Source organism: Cornus florida, unplaced genomic scaffold, assembly GCF_030987335.1.
Source record: "Cornus florida cultivar Cherokee Brave unplaced genomic scaffold, ASM3098733v1 CherokeeBrave_3.0.0_Hap2_Chr06, whole genome shotgun sequence".
Lineage (NCBI taxonomy): Eukaryota > Viridiplantae > Streptophyta > Magnoliopsida > Cornales > Cornaceae > Cornus > Cornus florida.
Window position 1 is genome coordinate 57759403 of NW_026775576.1, and position 17647 is coordinate 57777049.

A 17647-nucleotide genomic window follows, 5' to 3' on the forward strand; every position below is an offset into this window, starting at 1 on the left:
GCCATGGGGGAGTTTTTTTTTTTGCCAAGGTCATTTTGGTCAAATCAAAGGACTTGTAAAATGTTAGTATTGTATTTTTATGATTTAAATGGGTCAATTCAGACGTCAAAGAATAATTATATACTTTTATCATGATTAGAATGTTATTATTCAAAATTACAAATTTAGGGAGCAATTGAACCACACCCTCCTGAATTATATTCACGTGCCTTTATTGAAAAGGTATGAGTGCAAATTACTCTTTTATATAATAAGATTATTTGATCTTCAGAAGATAAGTGTAATTATTGGTATTATATTATTAATATTAATATTTTAAATTTTCATGTCCACAGCGGTTACATCAATGGATTTTGCATAGCTGGAGTACTGTGTGTGATGTATACAGTTCATCTCCGTCTTTCTAACATAAGTTGCATCTCCCTTTTCTCTCTCCTCCAAACGGGGCCCAACCAAAGAAGACTGAATAAAGAACTCAAAGGTTCCAGCTTCTAACAAAACGCGTCGAAGCATCCAGGTTGCCAATCACCTGATTCATCTCTCCCCCTCTCTCTAAATATATAGTATATGAATCAAATTCCTTTCTTCTCTCTCCCCACTGACACCCAACGAAGCAAATCACAAACCCCAGACTTAGCTAACCAAGATCCCAATCACCCCCCTACCCCCTCCTCTCGCTCTCTCTAAAACCACATTCTCTTTCTCTCTAACCCAATGTCTTCTCCTCCGGGATGTCCCCCAAACTCCTTCCGCTACAACACCACTCTCTGCGCCTGCAATCCAGGGTATGTCTACAACGCCACAGCCAAGAGCTGCGCTCTGTTCCAAGTCTTTGGCGACGAGGTGGAGTTGAATTCGGGCATAGACTACTCCTTGAACTTGCCCCAAACCATCTTCTCCTTCGATTCGATTAAGAAGTTCACCCAATCGCAGGCCGTGTTCCTCGAGGCCACGTTCGTGATGCTACTATCTTGGCTTTTCTTCTGCTTCTTCGTTCGATTCGGAAAACTCGGTGATGGTCGCAACATCTGGTTCCGGATCCGCTGGTGGATTAGCCGCTTGGATATTGCTTTTGCCACCCGCCATTGGCTTGTAAATACTCCTATCTCTCTTATATGTATATACATACACATGTATAAGAACTTGAATTGAATGTTTAGATTCTTTGTCTATTTGTTGGGTTTTTATATTGAAGTTGAATTAGTAATGTTGATATAGCACTCATACACACTTAAAAAGACTTGAATTTAATGTTTAGATTCTTTCTCTATTTGATGGGTTTTATATTGAATTGGGGCTAGAGCTCTAAGAGTAATGTTGATATGAGAATTACATGCTCTAAGAGTAATGTTGATATGAGAATTACATGTATTTCTCTCTCTCATGCATATATATGTATATTAGTATATACTTCTTTCAGAACCCATATTAAAGGAGACTTGGATTGAATGCTTAGACTCTTTGTGCATTTGATGATATATATTTGTGCTAGAGCTCTAATAGTAATGTAGATATTATGTTGATTTTGTTGTGATCTAATGCATTGTTTACAAACTTTTGCCACCTCCCTAGTCTTATTGTTGTTGTGACATTTGACTTCCATTGGGGGTAAATATGTCTAGTTCACTGTTTTTTCTTGTTTTTATTTTTTTAACCATATTTAATTAAATTAACTAGCAATTGAACAAGTCGAAACACACAGGAAAAATTAATAGCAAGAGTAAGAGTGATGACACTAGAATTTGGAAAATCCATGGACGAACTGATTCAGTATTAATGAGAACGAGTACAACGAGTTTCAGTGCCTTTGAAACTGCCCTCTATGAGTTTTTGATGGGGAGGAATCCTCCATTGGGGCGTTGAAGTTTTCTATTATTTGTTCTCTTTTTAGTTGGGTCATGGGGAGAAATTGTATATCTTTAGATGAAATCGTGGACTTTTTGGGTTCTTCTCTTTTTGGTTTTGGTTTTTGTGTAGGTCTTGGGACACATTCCCCTTTTGAACGCTTTCTAATACAATTTTACTTATCAAAAAAAAAAAAAAAAAAATGTTAGGCATATCCTAACCTTTTCCTCTTTATCTGCTTACAACTTCTCTTCCACCATCTTAAACCCTAAATCCGACAAGCTCTCTGTCGACCTTAGCCATCATATAACAAGTGGTAGAAATAATTTATTTTAGTTGTTAAGTGCTGTCCTGCAATAACTGTTCTCTTTCCAGGACCTGGAGGGTTATATTACATTCAGAAAGAATGATTTTTGAAGGCAGATTATGTGCCCCCCACATCCTCCCTCCCCCTTTTCTTTATATTCAGATATTTTGAGGCAATGGTGATCTAGAAACCTTGCTCTTGGATATGAAAGTAAAAGCTCCTTAATTTCATTTTGCACACGCGCACACCTGCATGCTCGCTCAATACACGTTTTATTTTACTTTCTCAATATTAATACTTTGTACAATTGTTCCATTACTTATCAAAGGAAGGAAGACAAGAAACCTCAATTATATGGACACCAGTCAAAATGGGCATTCTCTGATTTATGATCTAGTAATGTTCTAATGCGCATGTCTTTTGTCAACTTATTCTAGAACTGTCTGATTTTGGAGATTCTTTTAGAATTGTTATCTTCCATTTGTACCCTTTTACGGTCTCATGAACAAAAGCCCATAGAAAGAAAATCAAAGATGTGGGCGCAAAGGTATCACAAATCACATCCAATATATATCAAGTATTTGACATTGGTGATAATTGAACACACAATTGTGGAAACAAAAGTGTATTCTATGCCAGACATCCAAGTAAAAGGGACAAAAGAAAGAGATTTTATCCTTAAATAGCACTACGGCTAAACTTTAAACTGCGCCACATCCTTACCTGGTGCAGCGGTTAAAGCTTGGGCTGAAAAGCGCAAGGAAGTAGGTTTTAGTTTCAGCCGCCACTTTCTGCAAAATTTTGCCAAATTTTTTTTTTTTGATAAGTAAAAATATATTAGAAAAACGTTCAAAAGGGGAACGCGTCTCTAATACAAGAAGAAAAAAGATCTAAGGACCAATAGTATCCATAAGATCAAAGAAATCATCAATCGAGGAGCATGCATTTCCTCTTACATAATAGAACAAAGAACGAAGAATATGAATTTTTAAATTAGCTAAAGACGATTCTTTTCATTCAAATGATCTGTTATTTCTCTCACGCCACAAACACCACCAGACACAATGTGGAACAATCCTCCAATAATCACGAGCTTGTTCTTTAACAGGACAACTTCTCCAAGCGTTAATCAATTGTGAGGAGTGCTTAGGCATTACCCAAAAAAGGCCAAACATGCAAAAAATAAAACTCCAACAATCATACACCACAGGACAATGCAAAAGAATATGATCCACGGATTCACTATCTGCTTTACATAATGTTGCCTCTCTTTCTCATATTGTCCAATGTCAAAATCTTTCCCAATGTGGCAGTCCAAACGAAGAATGCGATTCGAAAAGGAGCTTTAGAACGCCAAACAGACTTCCAAGGGAACTCGTGACCAACGAAATTGGACAAACACAAGAACATGGATCGGACACCATACCTACCATGAGCTAAAGGAACCCACCAAATATCATCACACCCTCTGCCAATATCCTTCTGCCTATACAACGTATCCAAAAAAACACAAGCTTCCTCCATTTCCCAATCCTGAAAGGGGCGCCTTTAACGCACATCCCACGTAACTCCATTGTTATCAAGTTGATAACAATCAATCACGTAGACATGCTTATTGGCTGCAATACTGTAAAGTCTAGGAAAGGAGTGAGACATCAACTGATCTCTTTAATTGATCAGAGCTAGAAGAAAAATGCTATTACCTATTGTTGCAATATTGCTCTTGCAAGTCTTGAGTCAATATATGTGAAGTTGGGGCTCTTCTATTTTTATTCTTTTGGATAGTTCAAGTCAACTGACACGAAGTCTTCTTATTCTATGCATTTTTAATTTTTCTCTTGCAAGACATGTATATGATTTTTGGTGGCAGTTAAATTTAACTTTAATTGCTAGACTGCAAAAGATGAAACAAATTTAAAGTGGAATAAGATGACTGCATATGTTAAAAGAGTAGCAAAAGATGTTCAGGAGAATTAAAAGGAACAAAACCATTATCCAAGAAAATTTGGTGGTGGGATGAATAAGTCCTACACATTGTAAAAATAAAACGGAATACTATAAAGCTTGGCAAAAAATTAGAAATTGAGAAACATTTGAAAAATACAAAAATGTCAATAAGGAAGCTTAAGTAGTAAGTGAAGCAAAATATAGAGCATATGATGATCTTTGTTCCAAATTAGGCACAAAAGATGGGAAGAAGAATATATATAAACTTGCTAAACTAAGGGAGAGGAAAACTAGAGATTTAGCCATACTAAATACATTTAGAGTAAATATTTAAGGGTTTTAGTAAAAGATGATGAAATTAAAGAAAGATGAAAATCTGTCTTGAGAAATTGTTAAATGAAAATCATCTAGGAAGTTGAGGCTTAGAAGAATACAGTAATCTTAGGGATATATCATATTTTTTTGTAGGGTTAAGGAGTGTGAGGTTAAAAATGCATCAAGGAAGATGAAATCAAGGAGGACTTTGGAGCTAGATGGCGTTTCTATTAAGGTTTGGAAGTGTTTAGGGGAGGATGGCTTATGTTGGCTAACAAAATTGTTCAATAAGATAATAACAAGTAAGAGAATGCCTTATGAGTGAAGCAAAAGTATTTTAATACATACATACATACATATATATACATATATATATATTTATATAAATAAAGGGAACATACAAAGTTGTAATAATTATTGTGATTCTTTTTTTCACCTGAATGATTGTGATACTAAATTAATGAGTAATACTATGAAACTTTGGGAGAGAGTGATTGAACAACAATTAAGACAGAAGATTGAAGTGTCAGAAAAACAGTTTGGATTCATGCTGGGGAGGTAAATGATGGAGGCTATTTACTTACCGAGGAGCCTAAATAGAAAGATATAGAGAGAAGAGGAAAAATTCCGTGACATGGTCTCTAGAGATCTAATATGGAGGGTAATAGAAAATAAATGAGCCACAAAGGGATATATTGACACAATAACGGACATGTATGATGAATGTGTGACTATAACTAGAATGACTGTGGGGAAACAAGTTAATTTTCAATTACTGTGGGCTTAGCAAAGCCCATACCTTTTTGCCATAGTTATGAGCGGAAAAGGCATGTTCAAGATGGGATTCCATGGTATGTTATTTGCTGATGATATTGTTTTAGTTGAACACATTCGGTGTGTGCTGATCAATCAATCAAGAAGAGTTTGTTGCACCTTTTGATTTTGAGAAAGATTGATGCTTGAAGTAGCACCAATTGGAGATAAAATGAAATAAAATCGACTAAGATGGTTTGGACACGTGAAAGCTTATGATAGGGTGGTGTGGGAGTATTTAGGGGCGGTGATGATTGAAATGGGCTTTTCTGAGCACTGGGGCAGGTTGATCTGGGCCGTGCATCTCTACTGTCAGATATTGCGATGTTGCGTAAAATGGTTGCCGTTTTATAACTCCTTCTCGTGGCTTGAGGCAAGGGGATCCATTATACCCTTACTTGTTTCTTCTATGTGCAGAAGGGTTGTCCCATGCTTTGTCTTCAACTTTGGCATCTGGCCTTATCCCTGGAGTGCAGATATGCAGGCGAGCTCCTAATGTGTCCCACTTATTTTTGCTGACGATAGCTTTCTGTTTTGTAGGGAAAATACTGTTGAAGTTCAAACACTCATTAATATTCTAAAAGATTATGAAAATGCATCAGGTCAAGCTATTAATTTGGAAACGTCAGCCTTGTTTTTCAGTTAGAATACTCCATCTGAAGTAAGGAATGAGTTGGTTTCTCTGCTGGTTATAAATTCTGATGGTATGACTGCGAATTACTTGGGGTTACCATCTGTTATTGGTCAAAATAAAGGAAAGTGTTTGGTTACATTGAGAAGAAAATTAAGAGCAGAATTCAGGGGTGGAAGAGGAATCTGTTATCTACAGGAGGCAGGGAAGTTTTGATTAAGAGTGTTTTGCAAGCCATTCCCGCTTATTCTATGGCATGCTTTAAATTGTCTAAATGGGTGTGCGACAATATTGATAAGCTGATCTCAGAGTACGTGGGACGGGAATGCCGATCATAACAAGGAGTTTTTTGGCAGCTAGACATATTGTAAAAAATAGAATCTTCTGGAAAGTTGGGAATGGGACTAGGGTGTACTGTTGGGAGGACAGGTGGATTCCCTCCCAAGGCTTGTTACTCCTATTAGTCCTATTCCTTCTCAATCTCCTATTTTTAGAGTTGTTGATTTGATTGATCCTCAACTCAGGAAGTGGGATGAAGGGCTGGTTAAAAATCATTTTGTTGAGAAGGATTGGAGTAGAATTCTTCAAATACCTGTCAGTTTTTTCTAATAGAGCTGGTCGCCAATGCTGGATTTTTTCAAAGGATGGTAGTTTTAATGTTAAATCTGCAAATCAAGTGGCTCTCAGGCTCAAGGAAAATGATCAGATGGCTGTGTCAGTTGAGAGGGCTGAATGTAGTGGTATTTAAGAGAGAGAAACAATCAGTGGGCTGAATTGTGGAAGTTGAGAGTTAAACCAAAGGCGAAGCACTTCTTGTGGAGATGTTTGCATGATAAAGTCGCTTTTATGGAAGGTCTTAAAAAGAGAAACGTTGTTCGTATTTTATGCCCAGTTTGTGGAGTGGGACCTGAGTCTGTTGTGCATATTTTGGGTCAATGTAGCAAAGCTATAAATGCTTGGAAATTATCTTCTTTAAGGTTGGCGAATGTGTATGTTCCTCATGGCCAGTGGGACTCATGGTGGAGATCCCCGGTTGATTTGTGGAATAAGTGTGCTGATAGGTGTTGAAGGGATTGGCTGCTTGTATCTGCTGGAAGCTTTGGAAAGCAAGGAATGATTGGATATTCCAAGGTAAGTGGTGGAGTGAACTAGGGTTAGTATCTTCTGCTGAAACTGAATTTTGAGAGTATGCTACAGTCTCTTTGGGGTCTTTAGTGTTCTGTTCATCAATCATTTTCTAGCACATCTGATGATTGCTCCTCCAAGTGGTTTTGTTAAGGTTAATGTGGATGCTGCGTACTGTGCTTATTCACGGGAGGCTGGAGGTGCTATGGTGGTTAGAGACGAAGAGGGAACAATGTTGAATAGGGATGTCAATATAACCTGCCCCGTCAGGGCCCCGCCCGTCCTGCCTATTGGGATGAATTTGGGATCATCCTAATCGGGTTAGGGACGGGTTTGGGAAGAGTTAAAAACCTGAAAAGTCGTGAATCCGCCCTGATCAATAATTAATATATAAATAAATATTCTTCTATTAGCTATAATTCTTCTTTTTCCTTTATTTGTTATGATAATTTTAAATTTTAACAACTTTTTTGTTTGTATAATTGTTAAATATTTGACTACACTACAAAAAGTTTACAATACTTATCTTAAATTTATTCATGTTTGAATTATTTTTCTTAAAAAATATGTATATCGGGGCACCCTGAAGTCCTGAACCCACCCCGAGTCCGATGCGGAATCGGGTTTGGAAAAAATTATTGGTTTGACGGGTTTGGGAAAAGGGTGCCCCGTCCCGTTGACATCCCTAGTGTTGTGTGGCTTTTTTTTCTTTCTTTTTTCTAGTCGGCGATCCTACTCTGGCTGATGCTTTAGTCCTTCGCAAGGCTGTCGGCTATGTTATGGGTTGGGACTGGGAAAAGGTTATTTTTGAAGCTGATGCAGAGGTTGTGGCTAAGGCAGTGAACACGCAGCTTGTTGTGCCAACTTCTATTGCTACGGTTGTTGAGGATATTACAGGTTGGATTAAGGTGTATGTTGGTTTCTCAGTTTGCTCTGTGCCCTGTGAAGCTAATGTTGTTGCCCACAATTTAGCTTGTTGGGCATTGAAGGGTAAAGCGGAGAGACTTTCATTTTTGACATTCCAATTTGTATTGGAGAGAGTTTTATTGCTGATGTAAAGGGTCTAACCCACTAATCTTTCTGAAATGATAATTCTTGCCTTTTGGAAAGAAAAAAATTTAGGAAGAGTGACGTGGTCCATATTGAGGGTATTGCTAGGAGAAGGGGAAGATCAAGGTTAATGTGTATAGAGTTACTAAGGAAGGATGTAATAACATGTGAATTGACTGAGGTTATGGTCTTAGATAGATCGAAATGGAAAAATTGGATTCATGCGGAATGGGAAAATAGTATTCATGTAGCCGAACCCAAGTACTTGGAAAAAAGTTTTTGTTTGTTTGTTGTTGTTGCTGGTGGTGGTTAAACCTTATTTTGAACTGTCATGTTAAGATAAGTGGCCTCTGATAATTATCAATTCTGATCACCATTTCATGACACCATCTTGAATTTGTATATTGCAAGGGTGCTCTTTATTTATTTATTTATTATTATTTTTTCCATATTAGAAGAATAGCTTTTAACACATCTGGATATCTTAAATTTGATGTATCTTACTGGTGCCATGTTATTTTGTAGGAGGACCAGAAGGTAGTTATGAAGCGGAAAACAGAACTTGGTGGAACTTTCTCAATAGCAAGTTGGATACTTTTTATTGGTTTATTTGCTGCGTAAGTATCTGATAGCACGATTTTCCTGCATTATACAATGCCTCAGTGGCAGTTTCATGATACCTATGCATTGGGTTGTTTCTATTAGGTCTAAACTATCAATATGAATTGATTCTGTTTTGCTCTTCATTTTTTTTGGCAGGTTGCTATACCAAATTTTATCAAAGAGAAACGTTGAGGTGCATAATGTGAGGGCAACAAATGGACCTGATTTAGCCTCCTTCATGAATGACATGGAATTTAATATAACCACCATTTCTAGTATGAGCTGTTCACATTTAAGGGGTCTTGGTACATTAGTTACTGGGGATGCAGGCTTCATTGACCGTAGAGTTGCTCCTCTGTCAACCTTTGCTAACTTTTCATGTCAGAATACTACCAAGGGGCCAACCATAAGTTTTAAGTGCAACAATTGTCAGCTCATTCGAGACTATGCCTATATTTCTTGGCAATTTGTTGATCTTCCAAATGATCCTGCAACTGCTGTTGGATTTCAGTTCAACCTCACTGCAAAGAACCATGCCAATCGAAAACATTTAAGCTCTGTCAGTGGAATATTGAAGAATGGAAGCAATCAAAATGATAGACCAATTACATTCAGAGGGCCGGACCCAAATATATTAAAATATAATTTATTTCCCAGAATTTACCGTAATTTACATGATCTAAAGCTCATCCAACCTTTGTTTCAAGAGTTTCATCCGGGCTCATCTTTTAGTGAGATTGGTGAGCTCCAAGCCTCCCTTCAAAGATCCAACAATGGAATAGTCAATACCACATTATATCTCAATTTTCTCTCTGCCTATATTATTGAGATTGACAATCAAAGTATTTTGGGGCCCGGTGAGTAACTTTTTGACTTCTTGTACATTTTTCATTCTTCGACTAATTTTCTATTATATGATGTCAATATGTGGTTGATTTGTTTATATTTATTCTGGGTATTGTATGCATCTTATCATGGGTGCTATAAGTAGTTTGTATTGCACGTTTGTACATGCAAAATTACGTCATTTATCAAAACGAAGCTAGCGAACAGACATTTCATTATCTATGACTGAGGCGATTACATGTCAATTGATGATATTAGGAAGAATACCTTGGTACCGTCTCAACCTTTGGTATTATATGTACTAAGTTCTTGTAATTGCATATAAAACTGTACTTTTACACTTGATGACATGAACTTCTACCATTGCATCAAACAATGACCTTTTAGTCATTTACTGGGAAGCATGGATTTCCCATGGAGTAATTGAACCCACATAGAGGGCTATTGAGAAATCTCAACTAGTTTAGGACAAGGACATTCTAGTGCACATATGACATTGTTAATCGGGACTTTTGTTGCTTATCCTCCACTAAATTTTATTTCCAGAGAAAGTTATTCAGGCCATCTGGTAACTCTTCCTTGTGTTGGAAGACGATCCTGAAGTTAAGTAACAATGCTAGAAGATAAAGAAAGCATTTTTATTGGGAATGAGGTTGCCACTTCAATGTGTCCTGAGTCATGGCTGCCCAATGGACCTTTAACTCATTCAGAAGATGCAAGGTCAATTGAAGACTTAGGTCTGCAGAAATAGGTTTTGGTTGCTGAGCTTTTTGTCCATGGTGATTAGAGCTAGCCTCAGTGTTTCCCAGGTGACCTGATAAATCTTATTCAGGCCATCCCTCAACATCTAAAGCCTAATCCTCACAGGAAGGACAGGGCATTATGGTCCTTAACTAGTTGGGATTTCTCAGTAGCCTCTGTGGGATTAATTAAGACCAATTGAAAAACCCAATCACCTTTACAAGTACATGAAAAGAAATTGAAGACTCAATTATATAGTCGATCAACTTGATCTTGATCAATTTTAGATTATGCTTTTCTATTATCTGCAAATCACAACAAACACACCCAAGCATAATACTGCCTAATAAAGATAAAAACATGATATGCAATGCAATAAAACACAATTATTGTTATGACAAACACTGCTAACCAAGATCGCAATCAAGTATCACGACAGAAAAGTAAAAACGCCACACGTGAAGAACACAAAGATTTATGTGGTTCAGCAAAGCCTACGTCCATGGTAAAAATCACGCGAAATATTTTACTATGCAAAAAATATGAGATTACAAGTTTCAGCCCTCAAACCCCAGCGCGCTCTCTCTCTATCTTTCCTGTGATTTACAGTGTTTTCTCATACCCACTCCAAACCCTAAACGCCCTTATGTATTGAGATACAAGAGAGTTCTAAACAGGGTCCACGAATCGCAAGAGTAAACGGCTCAAAAAAAATTCCGGTTCGAAACAAATTTCGGGCCACAACATCACAATCATGTATATCCTAGATTTACCATATCATATTAGGCTCAAACATAACCCATCTCTCTCCCTCAAAATGGCATCCCATATCTCTACATACTTTCCTCTTTTCGTTACAGGATTAACAAAAAGATAGAGTAATATTTAGGAGAGGTACACAAACAAAAAAAAAAAAAAAAAAAAAAGAGAACAAAATATTTAAACTGAAAATATATTTTTGTATTTTTGAACTTTAAGTGAAAAGATATATAAAAACTTAATTATCATGCATTAAGAGAACTTTATCATCACTAAATAATATAGTAACACTTGGATAACAACACGACTCCAAGAAATAATACAAAATAAGGCATCTAGTTTTATCATTGAAGAAGGCCTTAACATATTATTGGGTTTCCTTGTGTATTAAAGTGAAGTAATTCATCAATCATATTGATTTGAATCCCAACAATGTTCATGCTACTAAATAATTATAGGCATCCTATTTCTTTGCTTAAGTTCTCTATTTTCTCCACTCTTTTTTGTTGTGTTGTAGGGAGAAATTATAGATCTTTAGAGGAGATTGTTGATTTTTTGGACTCTTTGAAAGTTTAGAGGCCCTATTTGGCCTTGTGTAGTTCTCTTGGGCTTCGCTCCCCTTTTGAGCACTTCTATACAATTGTCTTACTAATTAAAAAAAAAAAAAAAAATTTTATAGGCATCAAGAATCCCATTCATGTATGCAGACCAAACCAATATGAATGAAATTCAAGTATTATTTTCAACCATGTCCTTTGAATTTCTCTCCTATTCTTTTACCAAACTTTGATGGCTTTCGCATGAGTGCAACCAGCTATTTCCTAAGACAATTTGTATTGACAATTTGTATTATTATTGATTTTTTTCTTCCCTTTTTTTTTTTCTTTTTTTTTTTTGGGTCTTTTGCTATGTCTATGATCATCTCATTTCCCATAATTACCAAGATAACATTCACATGTACCAAAACAAATCAACATAGTGACTCATCAACGTGGTCATGCATACAAGAAAACTTTATTGAGTCAAAAACTAAAGGAAAAGAGTAAACAACTAGATATCAACTCATCTTCAACAACTGTTTCAATCCCTCTTTCCATATTAAACAGGTGTCTTTTATGTTGTCATCTTAGTTTAATTATGCTATTCAACAACCTGAAAATTCCACATATGCATGAAACTAAGGAAAACAAATTTAAGTCAAAGTAAGGTCTAACGGTTTTGTCAATGTATCTGCTAACTGATCCTTAGTGTGAACTTTATTTAAGCTTATTATATTTTGTAATATGAGTTCACAAGTAAAGTGGTGTTCTAAGAAGCACAAAAACGGATACGGGACACGGATACGACACAACACGACAAATCCTAAAAAATTAGGACATAGACACAGTGGGGACACGACAAATAAGAAATATATTTTCTATATATATGATGTTATACTTTAAGAAATTAAGAGTAATATTATTTTTTACAATCTCATAATGAAAAAAAAAAAAAAAAAGTGAGTCAAAGATGATCGTGCAAGAGTTCGAACCTTTGACTAAAATATAAGATAAATATCTAATTGTTTGAATAAAAAAATATTTTATGAAACAACAAATTTTTAAGTAATTATGTAGTTAAACAACTCCTAATATTTACTCTTCAACTCAACACTGTTTCTAAAACTTCATTAAAAATCCCCAAAGAGTGGGACATGCGTGTCAGACATGTATCCATGGCGTGTCCGTAGTGTGTCCACGGCGTGTCCGAATATTCAAAAAAATATAAAATATTCGGACCCGTTTTTTGGCGTGTCCAGCGCGTGTCAGCGTTCGAAACGGATTATTTGCCCTTTTAGGCGTGTCCGTGCTTCCTAGGTGGTGTTTATGTCTACATGTTTTGTTCTTGAGTGTAAAACATATTTTTTGAAAATATTTAGAGCACTACTGTTACACAGAATATAGACATAGTACCATGTTTTGAATAAGTTTCTTAATCCGTTATCTAGATTCCCATTTACATACCTTATAATTCTTTTCACAGGCTTGAGATGTGACCTTTTGGATTATCTTGATAACTAGAACATATACCAACACTGAAAGCTATGTGATAATGTGACCTACCAATGGGCATAGTCCGGATGGTATGATTTCTCCTCCTGAAAGGGGAGGTTGAGTGTTTGAGCCCTACTAAGGGAAAAATTGTGTGCGCGCATGCATTTGCTTGAATTTCGGGGAAAAAAAAAGGATAATAGAAAAAGCTGTCTGACGTACTTGAAGTTAAGAAAACTTCCTATCATACTTTGGTATAGAGAAGCATGTATACTTTATATTCTCTTGTGAATTTCAACACTATAAGATAGAATATTTAATAATTTTATAAAAAGTGATTGTTTCTCATAATAGTTGTGTATATATATTATGGCAAGTAATAATTAGTTTAATGTTTTTATACATAAATACGCACACACATACCTATGATATATAAATTGTCGTCATTTTTTTTGTATCCGTATATTTTCCCCCAGAATTTATTGTATCATCTTATTTATATTGCATCGTATTAGTTTGTGTCCTTACCCACATTGAACCATATAACAGAACAGTGGTAGCATAAAAATGGATTTGCCCATTTGAGTTCACTAAAAATAGTGAAATTTTATACTTTACCGCAGAATAAAATACCAAAGAAATCTATATATATATATATATACATTTTCTTTTTTGTGCTTTGTCAGATTTTTCAACTTATGCTGGGGTTTTTCTCAAGTCTTGGGAGCTCAATTTTTTTTTTATATCCGAAGGACACTAAAACCCAAAGACTGTCAGAATAAATTCTTCTGTATTGTGTGTTCTAGGTACCTAGTATCATTGAGTGAAGCGCCACAGCAGTGCGGTCAAAGTTTCACATTAAGGGTCATCAAAGCTTCCTATCACTGTCATTATCACTGTCATAACTGCATTACATCATATTCAGCTGTCATAAAGAATAAAAATAAAAATAAAATCACAGCACTTGTGGGGGTGATTTTCTCTAGATGCTTTTTGCATATCTAGTGCATGCATCATTTCGATTTATGAGTGACTTTACATGCTTGGACCAAAGTGAAAGTTTGAGTTGGACATTTCACTCTGTAAAATTTAAGGTAACTAAGTGACAGAAAAAAACCCAAATGTCTCTTCAACAAGAAACTTATTTTAGTAGAGAAAAAATAGTGAAATGAAGAAGATGGATGATTCTTTGACAGAAAAAAAAAAAAAAAGAAAAAAAAAAAAGAAAAAGGTAATCATCCAAACTTTCAATTTTTATTTCCAGTTTAATCCATCACATGATTAACAGTTCAGTGTAAGGTTTGAGCATATGCCCACCTGCATTTTTCATGTTCAAGAATGACTTCATATCAAGCGAACGTAGTTATTGATGTCTAAGGCTATTTTTAGTTAATAATCTGATGCTATATTCTTTTTTATAAGGATGCAGTGAGCTTCCTTGCGGATCTTGGTGGCCTTTATTGCATTAGTATTGGGATTTTTTTCTACTTCTTGGTGCAAGTATGATTCTTATCCCTTCTGAGTTTCATCTATTTTCTTTTTTGTTGCTTCTTTGCCTTTTGGTAAGTTGTGAAATTCCATATAAAAGGTCTATATGGTTAAGCATATATGCAACTATGCAAGATTGTACATGCACTAGGTCTGAAAAAATGCAAAGCCTGCACCAAATTTGATTATGTTGAGAGTTGTTGAAGAAACTTGATCCTTAAAAAAATAAATAAGTAAATAAATAAAAAAATAATATTTTTGATGAATAATTTGAAATTGGAACCGAGTGAAACTTTAACCTAATAAAGGTTCCACATAGAACACAAGATGCCTTTAGAAAGATCCAAAGTCAAAATGGGGAAATAACCTTGCTTGAACATGCCCCACAATCCTCCCCCAACAAATTATCCTAGTGTGCTATATATTTGGCTTTGCTGTTAAGTGGCCGATGCACACAAGAAAATTGACTGAAATTCTCTTGCTGGATCCAAGTCTTCTATGATCCGGTGCCAATACCAAACTTCTTGCTTTGCTCTTCTGCATAGGAGTATAATATTGAAGAGTTTCCCACTACTAAAATCTCTCTAAAGCCATTCACAGTATGCCACTTATCGAAAAAAAAAAAGGGAAGCCATTCACAGCATGCCTAGGTCCCTTGAAAGAGGACCCACCTCCTTTCCAGTCTCAACACGCTTATCTAAGGCTTCAATATGCAAGGAGGTTTTTTTTTCCGGGTAGTTAAGTCACCCAAGCACCCAGTTGTGCCACCGGGGACTCGGACCTCAATCTTCCATTTGGAAGGAGGAGGAGATACCACTTGTTATCAGGAGGATTTGATAGCTATGTTTGCTTAAAATTGCTTTAATCCCTACAGAGCCCTAGTTTTCTGAGATCCCAACCATCAGAGTTTTGCTTTTCTCTGTCGGCTGGAGTTGGGTTCCCTGTTTGAACTCTTGAGATTTAATTGAAGGTGAGGAACAAACATTATTTCAATTCCTAGCCACTAGAGAGACATGGGCCTTGAACTCCTTAGTAACCAATGGCTGAAGAAGATGAGGTTACCGATATTTTCTCCCTAAATTTATCCATATCCGTTTACCTCCAAAACCATGAAGGCGAATGCTCTCTCTCCCTTAACAAAACCGTGAAAAACTATAAAAAAAAGATGAAAAGTTACATGGAGCATCCTAATTTACCTAATTAAATGCTCTCTGACTCATACAGTCATACTAGCTGAAGTGTTCGATAGATTCACCACTGCTCAATTCTCAAATATAAAACAATAACACTCGCGGAGAGCGTTTTATTGAGCCTTCTCTTGAAGCGTGTCAGAAGTGTTTAATTTTTACATGGACATTGAAGGTCATTAGTCTGACTTTTGAGGTTGTGTTCTTCATCTGTGTTAACCTTTTCATGTGGCCGATGTTATGTTGGTGAGTCCTCACTGTGTGTGTGTGTGTGGGAATAATTGAAAAGGGTGCAAAAAGAATGGAGATATTCTGGAAATGCACGAAGCAAAATTAACTTCGTTCATTCTAGTGAGCCAGATAATTCAGTTTGGAGACAAATAAAAGCAGTAAAGAACTATATTTAATTGCCCAATGTTTGATTCTCTTTACTTTCTTGGTTTATAGTGTGAGTACAGAATCAAGAAGCTCCGTAATGAGGATAGTGTTATGCGGCAGATTAGAAATCGTCGAAAAGCTCAAGATCACTGGGACAAAGTAAGTTCTCTTATCTGAGAGACCAAGTTGTATTCCATTCTATTTTCTTTAAGAAACATTTTTATTTCAACTCTAGTGTTGTTATATATCAAACTGATGGTTTTTCATTTACTTTTCAACTAGTTGCGTAAATATGTAGAGTACACGTGGGGTCGTAGCACATTGGATGACAATGACAACATAGAGGCATGTTGCACTGGTGCCGGTATTGGATCATTTCATAAGAATGGATCGTTGCGTAAACAAAAGCAACCAAACAGAAAGGTTTCTCTCAGTTTTAACAGAAAGGTCAACTTAACTAGTGAGAAGGTAGTGCTTTTTACTAATTTATGCTGCAGCTACATCAGCATATATCATAATATTGAATTAATATGCTATACTCAAATTAGTGGGTTATTCTAATTAAATAAATAATTTTTAATTTCTCAGGCAGCCACTCCAGAGTGCATCAATACGCATGGGGTTGAATCTTGTTCGACTAAATTTGCGTCAAACCAGGGAGCGAAAAAAGTGAGTTGCTTTTCTTTTTCTGTTTCATGGTTATATAATCTGTAAATCCGTAATATATTTATATAAACATATTACTATTTTTAATTTTATTAAATCTTGGATTGCAAAGATTATACAGAATCTTACATACAATTTGTCAACGTTCTCATATTCATTGATAATCTGAGATGCAATGGTTATTGTAAATTGTGTGGGGCTAAGGGACAGTTTGAAGTGTGTGTGTTTTTATTTATTTATTTATTTTTTTGGTGGTGGGGGGGGGGGGGGGGGGGGGGGGGAACTGTTTATTAAGAATAACAAACCAAAACATTGTCCCTACCACTTGGAGTCGGCTACATGATTCTAAATTTTGACCTTCAGTTGAAGCGCACACTATTATACTTTTTCATACTAGCACAATTTTATCTTAATTTAGTCTTTTCCTTCCCCTACCATTACCCTCAATATGGGCCATGTCTCTTCTTTATTGGTGCAATTGTTGGTTTTTACTACACATGGACGGATCATCTTAATTGATTTTATTTCATTTTTCTCACTAATAGGTGTTATTTCAATCATTTCACGAATGTATTCATTTCTAATATTATCTTTTCTTTTCTTACCCGCATCCATATCAAAATCTGCATTTTGACTCCTCCTCCTCTCAAGACTGGCTTTACTGAGCTGAGTTGAGAAAAGTTGTTTTTATCCTTGAAACTGATAGGTCTCCTATTTTTGTACTTGTAATTTCCAGGTTCTGGAAAGTGAAGCGTTTGGGGCTGTAAAAGATGGAAAACACATACATTCTATTGGTCTGCCTGAGAGAGATGTCTCAGAGTCTCAAGCATATTCTACTGCTGATAATTGTACCTTTCCTCCACCACCTCCGTTAGGTAACTCTAATCTTCAAAGTTTGGACTGTCATTTATGTTAT

General features: G+C 36.0%; 1 protein-coding gene across 1 annotated transcript in view; it reads left to right on the top strand.

The window, feature by feature from the left end:
- Window positions 1-413: 413 nt before the first annotated feature.
- LOC132314161 (uncharacterized) overlaps window positions 414-17647 on the top strand; it is a 17852-nt gene continuing 618 nt past the window's right edge. The window contains exons 1-8 of the mRNA XM_059813057.1: window positions 414-1092; window positions 8559-8650; window positions 8793-9493; window positions 14442-14512; window positions 16135-16224; window positions 16348-16533; window positions 16654-16734; window positions 17468-17642. Of these exons, the coding sequence (XP_059669040.1) occupies window positions 715-1092; window positions 8559-8650; window positions 8793-9493; window positions 14442-14512; window positions 16135-16224; window positions 16348-16533; window positions 16654-16734; window positions 17468-17642 (1774 nt within the window). The 5' untranslated portion in view covers window positions 414-714. The remainder of the gene's footprint in view (window positions 1093-8558; window positions 8651-8792; window positions 9494-14441; window positions 14513-16134; window positions 16225-16347; window positions 16534-16653; window positions 16735-17467; window positions 17643-17647) is intronic.